The sequence below is a fragment of the Chironomus tepperi genome, unplaced genomic scaffold, assembly GCF_022539635.2.
Source record: "Chironomus tepperi strain 1889 unplaced genomic scaffold, CSIRO-AGI_Ctep_v1 contig_382, whole genome shotgun sequence".
NCBI classification, from domain to species: Eukaryota; Metazoa; Arthropoda; class Insecta; order Diptera; family Chironomidae; genus Chironomus; species Chironomus tepperi.
In genome coordinates, this window is record NW_027226504.1 from 6,080 (window position 1) to 28,841 (window position 22,762).

Below are 22,762 nucleotides of genomic sequence, written 5' to 3' on the forward strand. Positions count from 1 at the left end.
AAAGTGTCTTCAGGCTATCGTGACTCTGATTAGAAGAAGGAATAGGTTAAAATCAATTTAAACGCAATTCTGGCGTTTCTTCGGTTTTTACAGATTCCGACTGCAAGTGAGAGTAACGCTTGCCTAAGGACAATATTCTGCACCTCTTGCATCGTGTTTCATTTGGGTTAGGATGATTCGAGCAACTTCCATTTGATATTAATAAAACATGTTTAGTGTGTTACTCTGGTGACAAAGCAGCACTTCAACAATTTAGCAGTTGTTGTCGATTGAGCTATCTTTATAAAGAACAGTAATCATCCCATAAATGTTAAAACTACGTCTAAATAAATAAACAGTTGTAATTATATTAAATTTTCCTAAATTCGTCTAGAATTAAAATTTTCAAAGAAAGCCGAAAAGATTTGACCACCATTGATCCACCTGTTCTTCAAATAAGCTTTAAAAAAATATTTTAAATCCAAAGCTAATTTTCAATCCAAATACGTATCGAATTTCTAGAAAATCTCATTAAATTAACGTATCCATAAATTCAACAGTTAAATTAGAAAATAATAACATAATTAAACTCACAATCTCATCATTTCTTTCCATATAAAGACTATTCAAGCAGTCATTGTCCGTATAACAAACAAATTCATAATGTCATGGATTTTCTGTATGGTCATTGCTACATAGTCGATGAACGTGACAAATTTTAAAATAAGTATAAGAAATGACAGTTGTGGATTTGATGGATATAGTTAATTATTCATCATACGTGGCTACTTTAGCACTTGACTTGTACGTTAAGTCCATGTTATAATTCTTTTTAGAATAGTTTATGTGGAGGACAATGAGGTAGATGCACGAAATGACCTAGTTATCATCATTAGAATTAATATTTCGTTCAACGATCATGACTGAATGTTAAGTTCTTTAGACTGAGCGGAATGGGATTTGGGATATCGAGGCATATATAAGCTAATCAGCTAGTGTAAGTGTAAGGTCTCTGTGACCGAGTGGTTAAGCAACAGACCGGATATCTGTATCAATGTAGTATGTTGTCGATATGAGAAGGATTCGCACATTATGCACGACATTATGTTGTATAGCCCCAATGCTTCAAAAACCATTAATACACAAATATTACTGTCTATAAGTAGCAACAGGATAATTTAAGCTTGCTTTGATCTCAGATTCGTGCTACTTTCAATAACAAATATCAAATCTAATTTGACAGATCAATCAAATAAACCAATCAAATTATGTCCATCAACCAAACCCGCTTATTTTTATTACAAATCAGCATTATTATTGCTCCAGCATATGCCACATAAAATAAATAAATAAATCCACAGTAATTATAAATTTATAATGCTCAAAAACTACGCCAATTTAGTCTTAATAAATCATCAATTTTCTACATTTTATTTTCAATTTTCTTCGTTTCGAATCTCAAAGTAATATTTTTTCCCAAGTCTTATTTCAACAAAAACCAAATCATCTAATGCCATTTAAGGCAATCTCTGGTGGTTTATAAAGAAATACGAAATGAAAAAATCTCATTACTTTCAATTGCTTTTATACAATCTTAATAATGATGTTTGCCAATCTGGACGATTTAAAAAAAATTCTAGAAATAAAAAAAAATTGTAAAAAGGAACGGTGATGGTAAACAAGCATACAGACATAGAAATGCAAACTCGTAAAATGAGGAAAAAAAATTTAAAGTATTAAAAGAAATAAAAAGGAAATCTTGAGAATTTTTAGTGCTAAATATTTGTACTAATGAGTGGGTTTTGTAGTTGCTTTGTGTGACTGCCTGAGTGTATAGTTGGGCAGTGTATTGTAGTCAGGGTTTGTCATTAGTTCCTTAAAAATGAATTAATGCAAAATTTTGGATATTACATAGAGGGTTCTTGATACCGGGATCAAAACTTCCTGGTCTAGTTCTCAAGAATTGTCGACTTCAGAATATTCCTTTATAGGCTCGATTCCGGTCATGTTCTGACCAGAGACGTATTTTCTAGGTTAGATTATTCTTTAACCCTGTCTCAAATACCCCAAAATGTCGTCAGAGCAACTTCAAGTCCATTTAAAACATTGCCATCAACACAAAGACAGACTGTTGTGCCCTAGTGACTATGGTGTGCCCTAGTGACTGATTTGTGCTATTTGGCTCCTCTTTTGAGTGCGTCCTAAAATAAGATTAAGCAACTTAACCCATAATTAGCTTATTCCCATTCTATTTCAATCAGAATAACTAATGACAGTCACCAACACATTATGCACCTTACGTACCCAACTCTAATGGCAATTTCTTACTCAATTCTTCTCAATCCAGTTCAATTCAACTCGTAATCTTCAATAGTTATTAGATAAATGATGTTAGAAAACGAGAAGAAAAGGATATTGCATTTTATTCAGCATCTATGTCTGTATAAATTCACTTCAATTGTAAAGTGCTCTTCAAAGCAAAAAAAAAAAAATAGAAAGAAGAGTGAGAGAAGAGATTCTCGATTGGTAAATAGTAAATACACACAAAATGTACACATCACTATGATGATGTTGAGATTACAAAGGAACGATGAAGAAGAAGAGGAATTCACTTGAAATTGTTATATCAAAAAAGAGAACTACAAAAGCATTTTTTATTTACTATTCTATGTATTATTCTATCCTTTTTCAGACTGAGCTATCACATAATCTTCAACAGTTATCAGAGAAAGCCCGATCAACTACGGAGTTTATTCATCGACTAAAAGGAATGAGCGACAAAGTGACGGTAAGTGCCTTTTGTACTTTTAAAATTGTTTGAAGCTTTATAGTTCTATTGTTAGACTGTTAAGCTATGCTTTTGAAAATGGAGATGCTTGATTTAATCAAAGGAATGAGTATTGATCCGCAATGAGTTTAGTTGCTTGAGATTCTGCTTTTTTTGTAATTTTGTAAAGAGAGCAAATTAGAGAATTTTAGAAATGTTTCATGATTAAGGAGCTCGAGCTTTATTTCAAGGGGGTGTTGATGGAGGAATTGGTAGTCTTAGACCCCCTTCTCGCCTCTTTTTGGCGATTTTTTGAACAATCCCAAAATCCCCTCTAAATTTCAAATAGCTACGCTATGCTTCATTCCCTTATGGATCATTAGGAGCCCTTTGGGCAAGGAAGAATGGCTTGCAATTACGGAATAGAAATAATAGTTCATAATATCACAACAAAGAATTGCGGTGTGGAGAAGAGGGTCAAAATATGCTATTTAAAAAGTTATGTAACTTCTGAATGTTTCCGTACTCTAGCAGGCAAAAAGCGTGTTCTAAGAGCTGAATAAGCTGAGACCTTAATGATCTAGTATACTTAAGATGGGCAAGCTTTCGAGAGCAAGCTCTATGCCTGTTAGGATAAACATCAAGCATTTAAATACTCTCCTATTTTCTTGTGTAATTCAAAACCTCAACAGAATATCTTCAAATAGAAAATTGATTAAATCAACATCATCATCATCATCATCACCGCTGATGATTACACTTCTCTCCCATACACCAAGTCATATTTCCGTAGTATTTATTCTGGCATAAAAAGGCTTTAACTAGAAATAAATGAATAAATAAAGTTTGTTCACAAACTATTGAGTAAGGGAAAACTTTTCATACTCTATGCCAGTCTATGTTAAGCCAATTTTCCCTCAAAAATTTTCCATCGACATAACAAGTTTGATTAATTTTTCTCTTTCCTCCATCTCCACACTTCACTTACTGCTTCCTTTTTACGAACAAAAGGCACAAAAAAAAACTACACAGAAAAGTTAGTTTGCGAACATTCGACAAATGTTTTGAAAGTGAAGTGAATTGCAATTTAATAAGCATTTTCTTACATCCCATGCAGCAGCAGCAGAAGAAAGTCAAACTTTTATTCAACTTGTGCATAATAATTGGAAAATTTTTCATCCTGTTACTAATATAAAGCGCCAACAATTGAGTAATAACTGAAAAAAAAGTTTTTTTTTGCATATTTATTCGTTCTGCACAAATATGATGGCTGTTTTTGTTGTAATCATAAAAAGCAGGCTGCAAAGTTTGCCTTTCGTAATTCATTGAAGCATGACGCGCAAGGAGCATAAAGTGAAAATTAATTTTAATCAAGAAAATTTGTTTCTTTTCGTTGCAGGAGTCTTGCATAGAGTTTGAGCGACTTGTAAGTGCCCAATGTGAATCATTAATACAAATGATTCATGAGCGGAGGGAATTTCTATTAGACACAATACGAATTGATAAGGAAACAAAAATAAGGACGTTAAAGGTAAGAAGTAGCAGAACTTAATTTGAATTGGAAATTTGATTGACAAAAATTAGGGTTGAAAAAAATTCTGAGTAATGCACATGAATGTTGAGATATATGTAGAATGACGAAGCATCAGTGTTATTTTAGGTTATGTCTAGACAAGATTATAATCATTTACACGAGAATTATGTCTAATTTTGGTAGCACTTTTGTACAGGAGTGTGATTCATGGAGCCGATGGCTGATTTTTCTGCAGATTTTAAGTATAATGCACAATCTAGTCATCTAGACAATGTGTCGCTCAGGAGGTATGATTGAAATTGTGTCTTAAAAAATGCAATCTACAAGATAACAACACTGCCAAAAATTTTAAATTTAATTACATCACAATCGAACTTTTGAAAGTAAAGATCCAGAAAACTGAATGCATCTAAAACTCGTGTTCCTTCAACCCTGAAAAGTCAACAATTCCTAATTAATACAAATTGTTTTAAAAACTTTTCTTTCTCTCAATTTCTCTCAACCCACAGGAGCAGCAACTAAATTGTACAGGAAAACTTCAGCAAACAAACGGACTCATACAATTCTGTATTGAGGCACTAAAAGAGACAGATAGTGCGGCATTTCTTCAAGTAAGTTATAAATTTTAAAATAACAAAATTGGATATAAATTTAACAGGAAGAGCAATAAGCTTATGAGATCAGATACGAGCAAATATTGAAGATATAAATTTTCATTTCCAGAAAATCTTGAGATTTTTCTTTGCCATTTTCCATAAATTTTCTCATCTTTTCTTTAAATTTCCCAAAGGCAATTTTCAGCTTAAAAAAGGATAACTAAAAAAATTGCTTTTTACGATATTAGTTCCGATACATTCCACAGAAAAAGCAAAGAAATAAGGAGCAAAGAAACTTCATACATTAATTTATTTGGGTCGAGTCAGAAATGTCTCTCTAAAGCGCCATTGAGAGGATTACATTTTTACGATTGATTTACAAATTCTTTTTTTTTTGTTTCTTTTCCCCTTTTTATTTTATTTTCTTATCAAGCATATTACATCCATTAACAAAATTTGCTATTGATATTATTATGTCCCACAACTAAATACTCACTTTAAGCCGTAAAAATCCATTAAAATCCCATATATAAGCGACATGTTACAACATATTTTTCTTCTATTCTTTTTTTTTCGTTTCTTTTCATCCATTGCGATAATTTTTTTTTGCTACTGAGATATTGTGTGCTTTGGTTGGAATATGTCGCAAAATGTTGGGCTGGACATTTTAACGATAATTTTTTATTCGACAGGCTTATCTAGTAAACCGACATAAAAAGCACAATTTTGCTGATCTATCGAAAATCCGGCCACAGGCTCGCATGAATTCGACTTGGTTCCTAGATTTCTCGGTTTAGATCCGGATGCCTAAATCTTACCAGCCTAGTGTCAGATTTTGGATCGATTAATCAACTTGTGCTCCTGACTTGAGAGAATACTGATCAATGAGTTTCATAACTATACTGTGGCTTGGCTCAAAGCCATGATTTCATTTAACAACCATTTCTAAGCCAAAAGTAGTTTAAGGTTTATTTAGACTCCGTTTTAGACTCCATATGTACTTCTTCCCCCATTCTAGTACTTCTTTGTGTTGTTCAGTTGGTTTGTTAATATTCAGCACTCAGACCTGAATCTGCAGCTTATAGTAGAATTCGATTTGTTGTCTTTTTATTGCCATATCAACCTGAAGTCCTAATAGTAGTAATCCTCAATCAACAAAGTTTTGCGTGCTTAATTTTGTGAGCTTGCTCATAGCTGTATTATGCATTAAACTACAAACTCATAGCCAACGACCTTCTACAACAAAATTTCATTAAAATTCATTTAAAGTTCGTAAAAGTCATACCATTCAATGTTGTGAATAGCAATGTTACTGATCGTATGTAAAAAATGTTCAAAGGTTATAAGTTCATCACATGTAATCTGAAAATGCGCCCAAAACGCTCCAAATTCACTGACATTTTCAATTATCGCCTGTATGTATTTTGTACCAAAATAAAAAAAAAGCAAAAGTAAAAACGAAACGAAAATGAGAAAGAATGAATTTGCTCGTTATCAAGGATCTCAGAATTATATGGCAAAAAAAAAACAACCAGCCAGCAAGAAATGTATTAATGTCACGACACACATGGGCTTTTTACACAAATTTTTTTGCTGTGCGCTCGTGAATTCTTTCCTCTTTCCTCACATTTTTTTGTTTTTTGTTTTCATTGCGGTCCCATAAGACGATTATACGAATGAATATTTTTATGTACAAGCATATAATAATATTTTTTCATTAACATAAATGTGTCTGTGCTCGAGTTTAACTCGTGGGCCTTTAAAAATGCTCTCTGTAACTAATTAATTCAACACAAATAATATTCTCGTTTTTTTTTTCTTTTTTTCTCTATGTGATTATGTTATCGCTGATTACAGGTAGGGTCAATGCTTATAAATCGTGTGGCCAACACGGACATGACGTGGCATCAAGAAGTAACGAATGCAGCACCAAGAGTGTCGCCCATTGTGGATTTAACGCTGGATGACTCTCATGTTATTCGGGCTATTGATAATCTCAACTTTATTCAAATGAAACGTAAGTTTTAGTCGCACGAATAGTCAATAGCTAGTCTCAAGGGAAGTGAGGAAACTTAAATTACGGAATTAATTTTTAAATAGATTTGAAACTTTACTGGATATTCTTAAAAATTTGTGAAAATTTAAAATTTTTCAAAATTTTGAATTTTATGAATTTTTTGGAATATTTAGAAAGATTTTGAGGTTGGTTGCTTGGTATGACCTAGTGTAAAGCTTGTGGTCCAAGTATGATACCTTAAATGATCTTTAATGTGTATACCAAGTGAACGTCCTGACGTAATTTCTCAATAACCCGATCGGTACAAATTTTTCATGGAAACCAGATAACGACTGCTTTGCATCCAATTTTACGGAATATTTCAGGGAAATTGTCATAAGTCGACCGTAGGGCTAGTTAACAACTAGCTCAAAGTTGACTCAATTTTTGTAAGAAGTCAAGTTGTCTTCTATACAAATTCGTTAAACGAAATAGTCTCTTTCTTGTCTCCGTCATATACACATTTATCATTATCAGTTTGAGTCTATCTTGCCATGTGGAAGCCATATGGCTAACAAACCGAGATAAGCGCTTGTATGTGATAATAAATGCATTCATGACAGAACAGCAAAGATGTCTCTTTCATTTTCGTATCTCGGATAAGTCACACCTAGCAACCAATCCTGATTCAAATCTAATGAAAATTACTCCAAAAAAGTTTCCATCCCTTGGTACCTTCGAATTTGTGTGTGTTTTTTTTCTTCTTTCAAAGCCTTCCTTCTAGCTATTTCTAAGACAAGTTTTTGTTTTTCTATTTTTTTTTTTTTCATTTTATTTTTATAGTTTCATTAAGTTTATTTTCGAATCGTTCTTTGAGTTATCTATTTCCATCAAAATTATGCGCATTTAATTAAAACCGATTAATAATTATTATGTTATAATTTACATATCATTGATGTTAATCTCCAAAAACAAAAATGTTTCATGATGATTTGACAATGTATTTATGCTCTATGTTTCATATTATTTTTTTGACCCTGAAATTCTTCATAATTTCCTCATTTAAAATTTTAATTTATGTTGCGAATCATAAATATATATTTTATGTTTGTCACAATTTTTTTATGCTGTTTTTTTGCGATGATAAATTTTAAATAATTTTCGACTGTAATAAAGTACACACAAAAAAAGTAAAGAAAATATTCCGTGTATTTCATGCAGCTGCTAAAGAAGGCGAGGAAAGAATACCACAAGGTGAGCAATTGAATCATACATAACAACCCGAATATCATAATTCATAGAAACATGTCAAAGAAAAATAAATATTTGAAAAAATAGAGAGAAATTAAGTGATTCAAAATCAATATTTCAACATTGATTTGTTATTATTCATTGTACAGTAATGCACATATAGATGCGTATGTACATGGATCAATAGATATAAACATAAACCGAAATTTATTTACCATTTATTTATTTATTTGCGTTCAAAGTTATTTTCAATATAAACGTCAATTTGAAAATGAAAGGAAAAAAATTGTTTTATTCGTTAAACATCAAAAAAAAAAAGAAATGTTAATGTCAAAAGAAGGGTTGAATAAACCATTAATGAAAATTTATAGAAGCGCATTTCTCCAATAAATCATGATGTTAATAACTCAAATATTGATTCTATAGAAATCGATATAGTAATTTTAAAATATAAATGTATATATCCGTACTTTCCGGGGTTGTTGACAAATGATATTTACAATCTATATAACAAGCAATAAGCATACCTACCTAAATGAGTGTACTCATGAGTACACTCAATCAATATATTTGAACATGCTCAGTTTTGTGAGCAAACTTATGAATATCTTCCCTGTTAGCTTAGGATACTCTATGATGGTTTTGATAATGACCTTAAAAATCAAACAGTTAAACACATATACTTCTGTTATAGTCTGTTCCTATAGTTATAGTCTGTTCCTTGGAAAAGGCAAACACTATTACCTTTGAATAAGCAGTGCCTTTGCTTAGTTATTGTCATTATTAGGCAAGCCAAAGGCAAATTGCTTTTAATAGGTAATGTCTATGATAGATTTTTGCCTTTGATAGCAAATCTATATGTTGCAACTCTGATGTCCAGTTAGTACAGAAAACCTTGAGAAAACCTTTAAATTCCGTTATTTCATTGAATATCGTTTGTGAACGAACCCCAGTACCTTGTATTATTTTTAATAATATTAGGTACTAAAGATTATTGGTATTATTCAAAAATGATGCCCATCAAAAATACCTGAGTCAACAATCAGCTGATTTTTCTAATCAATGTCTAGCTATGGAGACTGCTAATTGCATCCGGATAGTATTAGTCGTTCTCATAACAAGACATTAATTATACAAATAAGCTAACAGAGTTTTATTCATCTAGACACCCATCCTTATTAAAAATCTTGGACATCATAAATAAACGACCCTCAATTTGTCCTAAATATTTTAAAATTTATTTACCTGTAAACTCCAAATATCAATATTGTTAATGTATCTGGACATGTTGATACTTTCCCTATATTTTATTTCCTTATTTAATCTATTCTGCCTTTATCTAACTATCATATTATATGTAAAACTGATGAATGTAGTCTCCACACCAGCACCACGCTGTAAATAATTTTTAATTCCTTTCCACTCAGTCCATTCAGTCAGCCATAAGAAAATCTTTAAGCGCATTACATCCATTAAAAAAATATTTTTTAATTCCAATCCATTTTCCTGTGCATTAACATTAAATTTAATAGCATAAACACATATAAATGAATGGAAAAAAAATCCCAAATATGGCTATTTAAAAATCAAATAAAACACATAAAATCTGCTGTTGCGGTAAAAGCGATTTAATTCAATTTTTGAGTTAGTTTGAAAATTCTTTTTTTTACGGCAGTTTTCATGGAAACAACAAATACAGAACTAGGGAACGAAAAATTATGTTTATTTGAATGATTTTTATCTTTCTCCGCATTTTCATTTTCATTTAATGTCTTTTCTTTTATTTTCTTTTCTTTTTTCATCTTATGAATAGTTCCATTGGCACCACAAATAATTCCGGAAGATTGTTCAGCTGAGAATAATTCGGTGACCGTTGCATGGCTACAACCTAATCACTCTTTTATACAAGGCTATGTACTCGAGCTGGATGACGGAAGTGGGGGTGAATTTAGGGTAAGCATCGCTCTTTTTTATTATGCATTGAATGATTTATGAGAACGGCTTTCTCTCTCTCCAGTCGTCGTACACTTTTTTTGTGTGTTGTGTGTGTTTATTTGTGTATATATTATTTTATCATTCTATTCTGAATAAAGAAAGCAGGAAGAAGATGATGAAAAAAAACTTTAATTCTTCTTTTTTTGCTGTTCAACATGAAAAGCAGATGATGATGAAGATGATTAAATGTATGTGGAATAAGGATAAGGAAGAATTGGTGACTAGTGGGGAGGTCAACCGAAATTTTACGACATTAGGAGTGGTTCTGTGAATGAATGGAAATTTTAAGCTTGTTAAGTCTTTTACTGTTTTTGCTGTCGGCTTTAAGGGTGAAAGTGGTCAAGATTTTTTGATGATGTGGCACATTTCAGTTCTTAAAATCAACACTATATGCAAAAATCTTCATAAAAAAGGGTGTTTGTGTTGGTTTATGCAATTTAAAGGGATTAAATCGCATCACCGGTCATCTAACATTTTAGTATCACTGTTTTGTGTTCTAGGACAGGTTTGTGGGAGATGTCCCGCTACAGGGACGTAACTAGAATAATTTGAGAAGGTGGTTTGGAGTATTTTTGTATGAAACAGAAGAATTTAGGGAGGATTTGTGGAATTTCGTCTGGAAAAACTAGGGTTTGGACATGAACTGCATTTTCTGAATGTTAAATGCTCCTGCCTGCAGTTTTGGGTTGTATCTTATAGGTCGCCTAAGGTGCAGGCCTGCGTTTCTTGTCTGAAGGCCAGCAATTTTGAACGAATCAAACGAAAAACCTTAGAAAATTGAAAAATTATTGTTTCAAAAATGAGGTTCATGACCTTTTCCCTCCATAACAAAACTCGAAATCTACTCAAACTTATACTCTAATTCAAGTCGACTTGAGTCAACGTATCCATACAAAATCAGAATCGACATAGAGCTCTGAATATGTTCCTGCCTAGATATATTCTCAAGCATATTAAACGTATGGAATGATCCCAGAGCTACTACACATGTCCATCAATCATTTCATATCATAAAAAAACCTCTTTAATATTTTTCAAAAATGTTAATAACTTCCACATCTCAATAAAATTCCCAAAAAACCAATCCCTTCCAAAAAAAATAAACGAGTGCACCAAAGAACATGAAAGACATTTAAAGAACATAAAAAGCATTGTTAATTCACATAATTTATTTTCGAATCACGTGTGGGCGCTTATAACATTATGAAAAAAAGGAGAGCGAGTTCATTTACAGCAGGAAAGGACATTAATACGTTTATTAATAGACGTATTAGGGACAAAAAAAAAGTATTATTCTATTCAGGAATTTTATTGATTTTTTACTTTACTAGAATATCCACTTATACATTCGTATTGAGTAAATTTTAATTTAATATTCAGCATCATATTTATTATGAAGTTCATGTTGTGAATACAGTGGAGTCTGCATGACTTTAATTCTGTGATATTTACACGTTTATTGCATTTTCATTGTGCTGAATGTTAAATAATAGCAAGTGCATTCGATTTATTGACATAGTTATTTATGGAAATTTTTCTGTGATTGACTTAAAGGTATTTTTTCAGGCTGTGCTGAATAATTTTGGAATTTATATTAAATTGAATTTGAAATCGAAATTGTTTTTTGTGTTTGTCGACTTCAAAGCGCTTGTTGTTCAATTAATTCCTCGAAATTGCACAATACTCGCTGAAAAATATATATGCAGCTAAAGCAGTATCATAATCGAATTTCTCACACGTTAGTGAACCTTTTCTTTGACAATATCGTATCATGAATATATCAATATACCGCACATACACATATGGTTGTCAAACATATCGTTTCATAAAGGTTCCACTGTGAAATTTTAGCATCAAATAAAATACTCAACAAAACCTCTTCCGTTCCTTTAGTATGAAGCATATGAATTTAAAATGATTTGATGTAATATCCGTAAATATTCATTAATTTTTCATTAAAGTTTAATGAAATATATATTACCACATTAATGCTCAAACGAATTATATTTTCGTCATTTCATCCCCCTCGTCATGCTTTTGAGTATGAATGAAAATCTCTTTTAGCAAGAAAAAAAAATTCAATTTTTCCTATACTTTTCCTATATTATTGGTGCTTCACTTTATCGTCTACTAATTTTTCCCATAATCATTTTTGATTTTCATCTCTACCTCTCATGTATGCCTGTATGATTTGCTTTTGTCAATTACCGATAACATTTCCACTCGATAATGCAATGATGAAAAAAAATAAAAATAAAAATTCTCTCTTTTCTGTATGGTATAAGTACGTCTGTATCATAGGAAACATTTTGAGCCTATAAATAGGAATTTCGCACACAGAAAATATATATTATTTGGAAATTAAATGGCAAGGATTTGAATCGAAGCGCATTTTTACTTGTTAGGGAAATTTTATTTAAGCTTGAAATTTGATATTACACGTCTGGAATGTCGAAGCACTAAGGAATCTAGGGTAGCAATCTATATATGTGAAGACAACTTTACCAGAGTGAGAGCAGGATCTCTGTGGTTCAGTGTCCCAGAATCAAACTGTTTGCAATCCCGGATGCAGTAGAATTTGTACTGCTGGATCTATTGTTTCTCCTGGATCCGGAATTCCAGTAAAATTTGTATTATTTGATATACTGATTCCACCCGATCCGGGATAGCAAACAATTGTATCACGGGATTTAAACCCCTTAGTTTTTGATATGACAAGGATTTGTGGAATGATCCTGGATTGTCATAAAATTACAACGACTCTAGTGTCGCAACTAAGAAAAAGCAACAATCTGGACTTATAAGTATAGTATTGAAGTCCATATTGATGATACTGAGTCTATTTCGGTACTAAGTTCATAAAGAAAGAAACAAACACCCCTTAAATGGTAGCTTCATACTCCATACAGGACTATGGAGGACTAAATACTCAAAATTCGGCACTAAACGTTTAAAGAGCTTGTCTATAACACTTAAAAATTCTCTCAGCTTTTTATCGCACATTTCATATTTCAAAAATTATAATTCAATCATAAAAAATCAAAAGCACCAGCAGCATAAACAACTGTCCATAATGGACAAACAGTAAAAAAATGTCATAAAAAACCAGCCATCAAATTCCATAAAAAGCGCGCTTTTAAACAGTACAAAAATTTTCCCAATGAATATATTTTGCATGATTATGTATTGGAATGAGTGGATGGAGGCAAGCAAGCAAGCAGTAATAATGAACGGAACATATTAAATTGTGTATCATTAAAGGACCCCATGGCCAAAATAATTATATATAAATAACCTCGAGGAGAAAATTTTCATCGTCATCTCATTGCATCCATTAAAGTATTTTCTATAAAAATATTTCCAACCCTCCACTGCCTCTATTAGCATCGAACAATCGTCTGTATATGTTGTATGTTTCAGGCGATGGTTAAAGCGCTTTGACCGAAAGTAAAACATCAAAAACATGTTCAAATCTGTAAAGAGAGAGAATAAAATTCCAGGCTTTAAGCTAAATGAAATAAGAATGTACAGAACACAAAAAAGGGGGAATGAATGAATGAATGAATGGATGAATGGATCGAGGGACACAAAAGGGGGAAAATAGAGGAAAAAATAAAAATCGTAAACACGTGAAAATACAAATATTATGAAAGCACATTGACTTCAAACGGAAAAACAGTAAGGACGACGAGTGAGAGAACCGCATCACGTACAATTTTTATATATAAAAAAAATTCACATTAAATTTATTTTGATAGTCGTCATACAAGTGACTGTATGGATGATAAAGAAGAAAAATAAATTTTGACACACCCAAAGCAGCGAGCCTTAATGGAATTTATCATTTAATTAACAAACTTTCTCTCTTTTACAGGAAGTTTATTGTGGCAAAGAGACGATCTGTACAGTTGATGGGTTGCATTTCAATTCAATGTATAATGCACGTGTAAAGGCATTCAATACGAGCGGAGAGGGTGAATATTCTGATATAATTGGATTACAAACAGCCGAAGGTAAGTAAAAATTTATTTTTTTTTGTCTAATTAAATTCTTAAAGTTTATGAACTTCTGCTGTATATGTGTTGCTCATGGGACGAGACACAAAACGGATAAGGATGAGAGAGACAGGAAAATGTAAAAATTTTCCTTCCTCTTGTTGATAAACTTGAAAATTGAAAATAAATTTTAATGATCTTGGAAATGATATGATTGCAAACAACGCATTTGCTTCTTTTGAAATTTAAATACATACCTTGAAGGAGTTTTTTGTGAGTTTGAAGTCGGAATGAATAAACAGCATGTAGAATTTTGTATGACATTTAATGTTGTATGAACTAATTGAGTAATGGTAAGGAATTAGAACGTTGTTGTAATGGTTTCGTATACCTAACAGAAAGGGCATGCTTTCATGGTACAGTACTACCACTATGGTACCAAAATGCGGACTCTTTACCTGTTAGAGCATTTTGGTCTTTTACTGCGCTGCTAGATTGGAGACTTGACAGGAAAATGTTAATTATTGCACTTTTTTGTTTCCCAATCAGCACATATTAAATTGTTGTAACCAAAAGGATGAGTATGCTTAGAATCAAACTTAGACTTAACAAATTTGATCAATTTCTCCAAGTGTCGGCCACTTTGTTCTAAGTATAATATCGCTCCTTAGCTATGGTATCATCAGTTCAATATATACCGGTCGGGTTTCTTTCCACACTTTATGGTATTTTGGAAAACTAGGCTCTTATTTGACAAAACTTAATAGGTTTTGCAATCTAGGATCTCGCATCGTGGATCATTTTTCGATCCCACAAACCCGGAATTAAGATTTGGTCCTAGAATTGAGTCAGAATGACAGAATTGAGTTTTTTTCCTAGATGAGTCTAGAATCTGGATCCGGAATTCAAATCGTTAAGCTTCAGGAACAAGAAATTTCAAAATTTAGTTTTGAGTTAGCTTATGCTATGTTGAGCTAAGTTTTTGTTGCTATGGGAGCTTAAAACAGCCAAAGAATGCATACATATTGATTTCAAGATATGAATAACTTAATTTCATTTAATGTAAGTCTTAAACAACCCCTTAATTTGTATGAAATCTCCACCCATGACACCTATAGTCTCCTAATCTATCAAACAGCAGTCTGACAATCTTAATGTATATCACACCATTTTCCATAAAGTAACAAATAACTTCTGTATGAATAAAAAAAAAATATGCAGGATGATGAGTATGTATATTTCATATGCACATCCATTACTTTGAGGGTAAATTTGATGACGATAACAACGTCGGTAAAAAAAATTCTTGTACTTACAATTTTTTTTTCCTTCACTGTGATTTCATTATACTTAGTTACTCATGAAATGTAATGCTCTGTGAAAATGTAAGCTAAATTTGATTTGTGAAGAACTCAACAAAAAAAGAACTTTTTTCTATTCACATCAAAAAATCGACATCGCATGTAAATACCTCGAGCGAATTTCATAGGAATCATGGTGTGGGGATTTAAATGCAAGAAGGAATAAAAATCTGTAGGAAGTAAGCAGGAATAAGGGAGCGAAAAAAACGAGAGATTTTTATAACAACATTTTTAATATCAATAAAAAATGCTTTCATTTTTTTTAAATACATTCAAGGAATGGAGACTCAGTTGATTGGAATGAAAATGTAGACGAAGGGAGATGAAAGATTTTTTTTGTGGGATTAAATAAGAAAGTTATTTTTATTTTTTACAAGAATTTTGATTGAATTAAATCAATTTTTGTAGGAATTTTGTACAAATCTGTTAGGAATAGAATTGAGTTTATCGCAGATTTTGGTGATATTAAATTTAATGGAATTGCCAATATTGGAATCAAAGGCAAATATTTGAAGATTTTGGATATGATTCTTATTTCAATGATTAAATGAAATTTTCAATTAAAGATTTTACATTTCTTGGATTATTTGGAAATTCTTAGAGAACAGAAAGGTTTGGGTTATCAACTTTTGAAGGTTTTTTGCAAGATTTTAAGAAAAAAATCAAGAAATCCTTCCTTTTTATCTATTCTGCTCTTATCACAGTGTCTTAGAGGTATTCAGAGAGAGGTATTTTGGAGGCTGACCGCCCCCTTTCCCCTTTTGCGAATAATTCTTAATATTGCTACAGTTTTTCTAATCAATAATCACAAACCCCCCTAAATTTTTTTGTTTCATAACCCCTTGACTGTATCTGGAGAGTATTTTTGTTACCTATATAATGCAATTAGTGATCACAGCTTTGTGTTGAAGATATTAAGGTGGTAAATGGATCATCTGTGCTGTCTAAAAATTTTTCTTCCACGACACACTTTGCACTTTAGTAAACCAAGAACAAAGCCGCACTCGGTTTACATTTCAAAACATTTCCAAAATAATTTCCAATGGCACACAGTTTGGACAACACTTTGATATACTCTGAAATTTTAGCCAAGAACATTCCTTCAATTTATTTGGCCATTAATACCTATTTTGACAAAATTCCAAAATCATCAAAATTGTTGCATTTGAAACAGCCCTTACCATCCCCAATTTATAGGAAAAGCCTAAAATACATCGAGAGACACTTAACATGCAAATAAAGTCATACATATGAGACCCACACAACTGATAACAACCTATAACAACAGAATGCTAAGCAAGTTCAAAAGCCTCAGTTCTCATATCCTCTAATACATATTATGCAAGTTTATCCAAATATAAAATTCATTTTAGATTAAATTTGAATTTAAATTATACACAAAAACTCATCGCATCAAGCATAAATGCAGAAACACAAAAATAGAATCAAGCATCAAAAATAAAATTTCATCGCAACATTTTATGGCTCACAACAATGAAATCAGAATATTTTTAATATTTATCCTTTCATTTGCATAGCAATAAAGCAGCTTCATCTCTTTATCGCATCCAATTAAGTTATGATCCCTTGCCATATATGAGAAAAAAGCCTTCCATTCGTTTGTCATAAAAGAAAAATTTTTTAACGATACTTTTTTATTCACTTTCATTCCTCTTTCAATTTTCTTGCTGTATATTTAATATCAAAGCATTCCGCATATTCATAAAATTGTGAAAGAAATAAAAAAAATTGAGAATCTTGCTCCCATTTCCTTTCTTTGTCGAACATGAAGTGGTGCTGAACGAAAAACAAAAAATTGAAGGAGTGTGCTAAATATGTATATGAACAAATGATGTACATGAGGAATCATAAAAAAAATACTTATTTTGCTCGTGCTTCTTAATGTCTTTAAATTTTTCATATTTTTCCATATTCGATGTTTTTCTCTTTCATAACCGCTCATTATGTGCTAGTTGTGTATGCTTATATGATGTTTTTAAATCATCAAAAGCAAGCTTTCACTGGAAAATTTGATTAACTTTTCTAGCAGAATGAGATTGTATCCTTATTTTGTCTATAGACTGAAAATTCAGTAGATTTGTTGCATTTGCACCAGATCAGCTGCATTTTAAATTAAAATGTTTTCTTTTCCTGGAAATAAATCACATCTCAGGTTCAGAAATTATGTCAAATGCTTAAAAGATGATCCAATCCCTAAGAAATCAGTAAAAAATCCAGATAAAATACATGCTCTCAAGAGTAGAGCAAGCGGAGACGAACGCTCATGAGCATACTCATCTTGTATACTACTCCAACAGCAAAGTGACCGAAGTGGTCTTTTAGGTATTGAAGTGATATTTTTGGACCATGAAAGCATGTTCTTTTCTTGTTGAGGCTTAAGATGAATAAGCTCTCGACAGCATGGTTAGAGACAGCACTTAACAGACACGTTCGGTGGCGCTTGGATAAGCAATCTTTGCTACTTCCCGGAAGGCTAAAATTAGGGAAAATCCAGGCTTAGACTAGCGAGACTTTGATCACAGTCTGGTCGTCATTTGGCCACAATTTCTGCCAGTTCTTCAGCTCGTGCTTTCATGACGTCAATGCTGTGAATTTGTCTAGCCTTAAAACATTAATATTAACAATGGAAGTAGCAAAAATCCAATAAATTCAATTTTAATTGACACAATCCAGTACCGACCCCAACCACAAGACAATCCTTAAAAATGCGCTGTTCTGCTAGCTTTAATAAAACATCACATATCATTTTTTATATTTCATTCATCGACGAACATCCTATACAATTTATAAGTACATACAAACTCGATGATGTTGATGGTTTTTCGCTAGAAAAATTTGTTTTTCTTTGCAAAGTGCTCGAACAGACATTAAGCATTTATCATGGCAATTTTCCTTTCCACACATATTCATTCGACACTCCTTCCTATCAAACTCATCTTTCATGCTTTTCTTGCATCGACAGAGAAAATTGCTTTAACGTAGCTTTTTTTCTCCGATCCTCATTCTCGGTGCACCACTTTTCATAATTTTTTTCTTCTCCAATCTTTTCCACTCTGCTTTATTTCTATTTTTTTTAGCTTTGTTTGCTCTCTCGAGTGTGATATTAAAATGATGATGATGAGTTTTATTCCGAACACTTTTTTTGCTTCCTTTATTGATAAAATCAATCAGAAGAATTGCATGAATGAATTTTTGATGATGTTTCACGATGAAAAAATAGAAGAAGAAGAAAAATATTCTCTGTTGCTCGATAGAAGAACAATAAAGCAAAAAAAATAAATTTGCTTCAATTTCCATCAATCCACCTCATTTATAATGCAATTTCTATTATGTTATGCATGCTCTTGTGCATATATTTTCGCTGTACTGAAGGTTGTCAAAATGTTGTTGAACTTTATGAAATTATTAGATTTGTAATGGCTGTTGATGGCAGTCAGCTATGGATTAAGCTTCAGATGCCAACTTAGTGAGACTATGAATTACAGTCGATCTATATGGCTATTGAAGTTCGTTAGTAAATACTGACTGTGGCTAGGATTTGGTCATTGCTGTCGACAACATTCTATGAATGTGTTGAGAATATAACAACGGTTTTAGCTCCTTCATATGATTGTATAATTAGTCTGTTGCCGTTATTTATACAAAAAATCTCGATTACCAGCGTGACTCTGTCATGGTGTCGGATTTAAACCAAATTCAGCATCAATTTAGGGTCACACCATCCCTTATTGTGGTTTAATTATTGATTTTGGATCTTATTATCATGTCATTTAATATGATAGATGCCATTCTGAACTTACACTAAACAGCGTAGATAATGGCTGAAAATCCGGTCTCAGACTAGCTTGACCCCGGTTTCAAGACAGATTCGATGAAATACGGTCTCAAATCAGTGTCAAATCCGACTAATGTTGGATTTTCGATCATTTCATCGTCGTCGTACTTTCTCTGTAAAATATTAACTAATTCCAGTTTAATTAGAATCCCAATCCTCAGTCCCTTAACTGTAAAAATTCGCTGCATAATTTTCCTCAATTTTCATCCTTCATTCATTCTAGGTTAAAAAGAAAGCAATGAGCTTAAAACCAACAAAGAATCTCAATTCCTATTTTTTCCATCTTTATTCCTCTCTAAAGAATGAAAAAAAAAAAAAAGAATATTTCTCCATCATCAGAGTCTATGTTTATACTTTCCCTCAAAGCACCATCCATGAAAGCAGATTTTTCAATTAAAATTAAATTAAAATAGCACACAAAAAAGTACCTAGATAAAATAAGAAAATGAGTGGAAAAAAAAGAGTCGAAAGATGAGAAAAAAATGAAAAAAAAAATTGCATTTCATCATCGTCCATTCGAATCATTTTTAACACTTAATTCCATCTCTTTTCCTCGTTTTGTCTCAGTCTTTGTCGTGATATTAAAATTGAACAAGTTGTGGCAATTGGATAATTGAAAAGAGATTTTATGATTTTTGGGGGTCGTTCACTTATTACTTAATGCTCTAGTAAGGAGCTCTAGTGACTCAAGAGTCGCTCTTAGGTGGTGGACGGGGGTCACGTTACGTGCCAAGTGAACAGACCCCTTGATGAGATATAAGAATATTTTCATGTCATTTTATTTCAACATTTCCAATACCTGACGAACAAAAAAGCAACGACAGCAACAAGATTGTTGCATAAATCCGTAACACAATACAGCAGTAGAGGACATACTATCCACATATTCACATTCAATTCAAGATTAAAATTTTAAATGAATCATTTTTCGTTCACAGTTGCATGGTTCACATTTGATAAACAGTTGAGTGGTTCATGTTCAGGCTTAAATTTCATGAATGACAATAGAACAGTATCAGCAGATGGATGGGAACATTGTGTGGCCCTCGGCACTGTTGGATTCTCACGTGGTGTACATTATTGGGAGTTTACAATTGATCGATACACGGCTGATACAGATCCAGCCTTTGGCGTAGCGCGCATTGATGTTGCAAGAGATAAAATGCTTGGTAAGTAGAAAGCCTTTTCCTGGATTATTTGCTTGTTGTCCAATTCATCCTATTGAGATTTGTAGCAACAGCAAAAAAAAAGTGGGATGGAATGAGATGTGAAATGATATTATTTGAATCATAAATCACAACATTTCGTGACTATACATACTGATACAAATTTTCCGCATCCATTTATTCATGGTATTTTGATTCAATTTCATTTGCTTTATCTCCGTGAAGGAAAAAAACATTATTTTTGTGGTTGAAAATTGGCTAAATTAATTGATTTATCTCAGATTTTTTTTTGGCACAGTTTAGAGCATAAATAACCTAAAAGCATGTAGACAAGCTTAATGATAATTTCGTGATATTTTTTTATATCAAAAATTTAGAATCAAATCCCTGAAGCAAACCACTTTGTTGCGAAAACTTCCATCCATTGTAGAGATTAATTTTTCATTTTCACATCCATTCCATACTTTGGATTAATAATAACTAATATTTTCACACATTTTGTGTCTATACAGGTAAAGATGATAAAGGTTTCGCAATGTATATTGATAGACAGCGATCATGGTTTCAGCACAATTCAATTCACGAGCGTCGTGTTGAAGGTGGCATATCAACTGGCAGCACAGTAGGTGTTTTATTAGACCTGGAGCGTCACACACTGCATTTTATAGTTAATGAAATGCCACAAGGCTCGGTTGCATTTAGAGATTTATATGGCGTCTTTTATCCAGCTGTTAGTGTGAATCGAGGCGTTACATTGACTCTACATACGGGTCTTTATGCGCCACACATGGATTATCATTAAGATATACTCGAGGAATAAGAATGAGCAAGCAGCAACAATGATGATGCTCTCTTTTCAAGACACACAGAGTTTCTTCCTTATTATTATTAGTAATATTATTATTATTATAAATGTATAATAGAAGTACTTCCTGATTAAAACTACACTTGCAAGAATGCCTGTTGACTCTCGACTCTCAATTGCCACACTCATGAGTCACACTATTTATATTCATTCACATGTCTCTCTTTTAAATCCACTAAAATTCTACATTTTCATCGTTGAATAACTAAACAATATTTTCTATGAAGTACACACATAGCATTCAGCATGAAAACCACACGTTGAGGTGATTTTGCAATTTTCACTTATTGCAAATCTTATGAAACGAGACAGACGATGAGTGGTGTCATGAATGAATATAATAGAATGTCAAATATGGAGAAATGATGATGATAAGTCGATTGCTCATTTTTATAACTAGATGAAATAAACTGAAGACTTTGAAGCGACGGAGTAATGAAAGGTTTGAATGGCATTTGTTTTGATTTTCTCATTAAGTAGTTAACTACAGGAAAAGTCAGTCAACTGGATAAAGGAATTAGGTTGAATGAACTCTCTGCTTGTCGGGAAAAATTGCATTTATTGGCATCTTTTTGTAGTTTTGCAATGAGATTTTATAGAGAAATTTCATGACTAGCAACAGACAATGAGCATTCTCACAAAGATTAGCTTGTTCATGAGTATGCCCTGGAGTATGCACAATCGGTATGATTGAGCATGCTCATGAGCTTACTCTTTGTCTGCTCGAGTAGTTGAATGCAATAGAGTATTAAGACGACTACAGTAGCTTGGTCAGGCTACTGAACTATTGCTCTGAACAAGGTTCAGACATTCAACTGATGACTGTCTGATAAGGCATTAGGCAACGTTCAGAAATTACGTGACGCTAAAAATAGCTTTTTTACATAGTCTAAGCAGTACATAATTTCCGAACCTTCCCTAATCAGCCCTGTCCATCATCAAGCCCTTTATCAAACTGACTAAAACTCCTGCAAATGTTAAAATCAAAACGAACATCCTTCATAGAAGACAAATGACCGTTATAAATAGATAAAATTATTAAAAATGTAAGACTACTAAAACTTCGTCTAAGACTAACTAATTTAAAGTAATAATGAAAATGTAGACAACTTACGAAAAATACTTTTAAGTTTTGTATAAAGAGGATTAATGCTTTTTGGCTGTTAGGTGCCCGAGTGGACAAAAATACTTTAGAAATAGCTAATGGCAAGTTAATATCCAGTTGATATCTTATTCTAATGTATTTTTGTCAACTCGGGAGGGATCATTCTGGCTAGCAAGCTTAAAATTGTTTTAGGAGCTCAAAGTCGACTAGAATTGTAGATAGAATCAAGCAGAACTCGAAATAGACGTTGTATTTTATATGAAGTCAAATTGACTCAAGTCAATACAAAATCCAAG

At 32.3% G+C, this 22,762-nt stretch overlaps 1 protein-coding gene across 1 annotated transcript; it reads left to right on the forward strand.

Moving 5' to 3' along the window:
- Nucleotides 1-2,671: 2,671 nt before the first annotated feature.
- LOC139096284 (E3 ubiquitin-protein ligase TRIM9-like) lies at nucleotides 2,672-22,507 on the forward strand (the record flags this gene model as incomplete). The annotated part of the gene is made up of 9 exons (XM_070647979.1): nucleotides 2,672-2,767; nucleotides 4,146-4,277; nucleotides 4,790-4,891; nucleotides 6,734-6,893; nucleotides 8,094-8,126; nucleotides 9,937-10,076; nucleotides 13,993-14,131; nucleotides 20,269-20,499; nucleotides 21,009-22,507. Coding segments are annotated over 9 exons (1,323 nt in total), but the record flags the coding sequence as incomplete, so codon positions are not given.
- Between the last annotated feature and the right edge of the window lie 255 nt (nucleotides 22,508-22,762).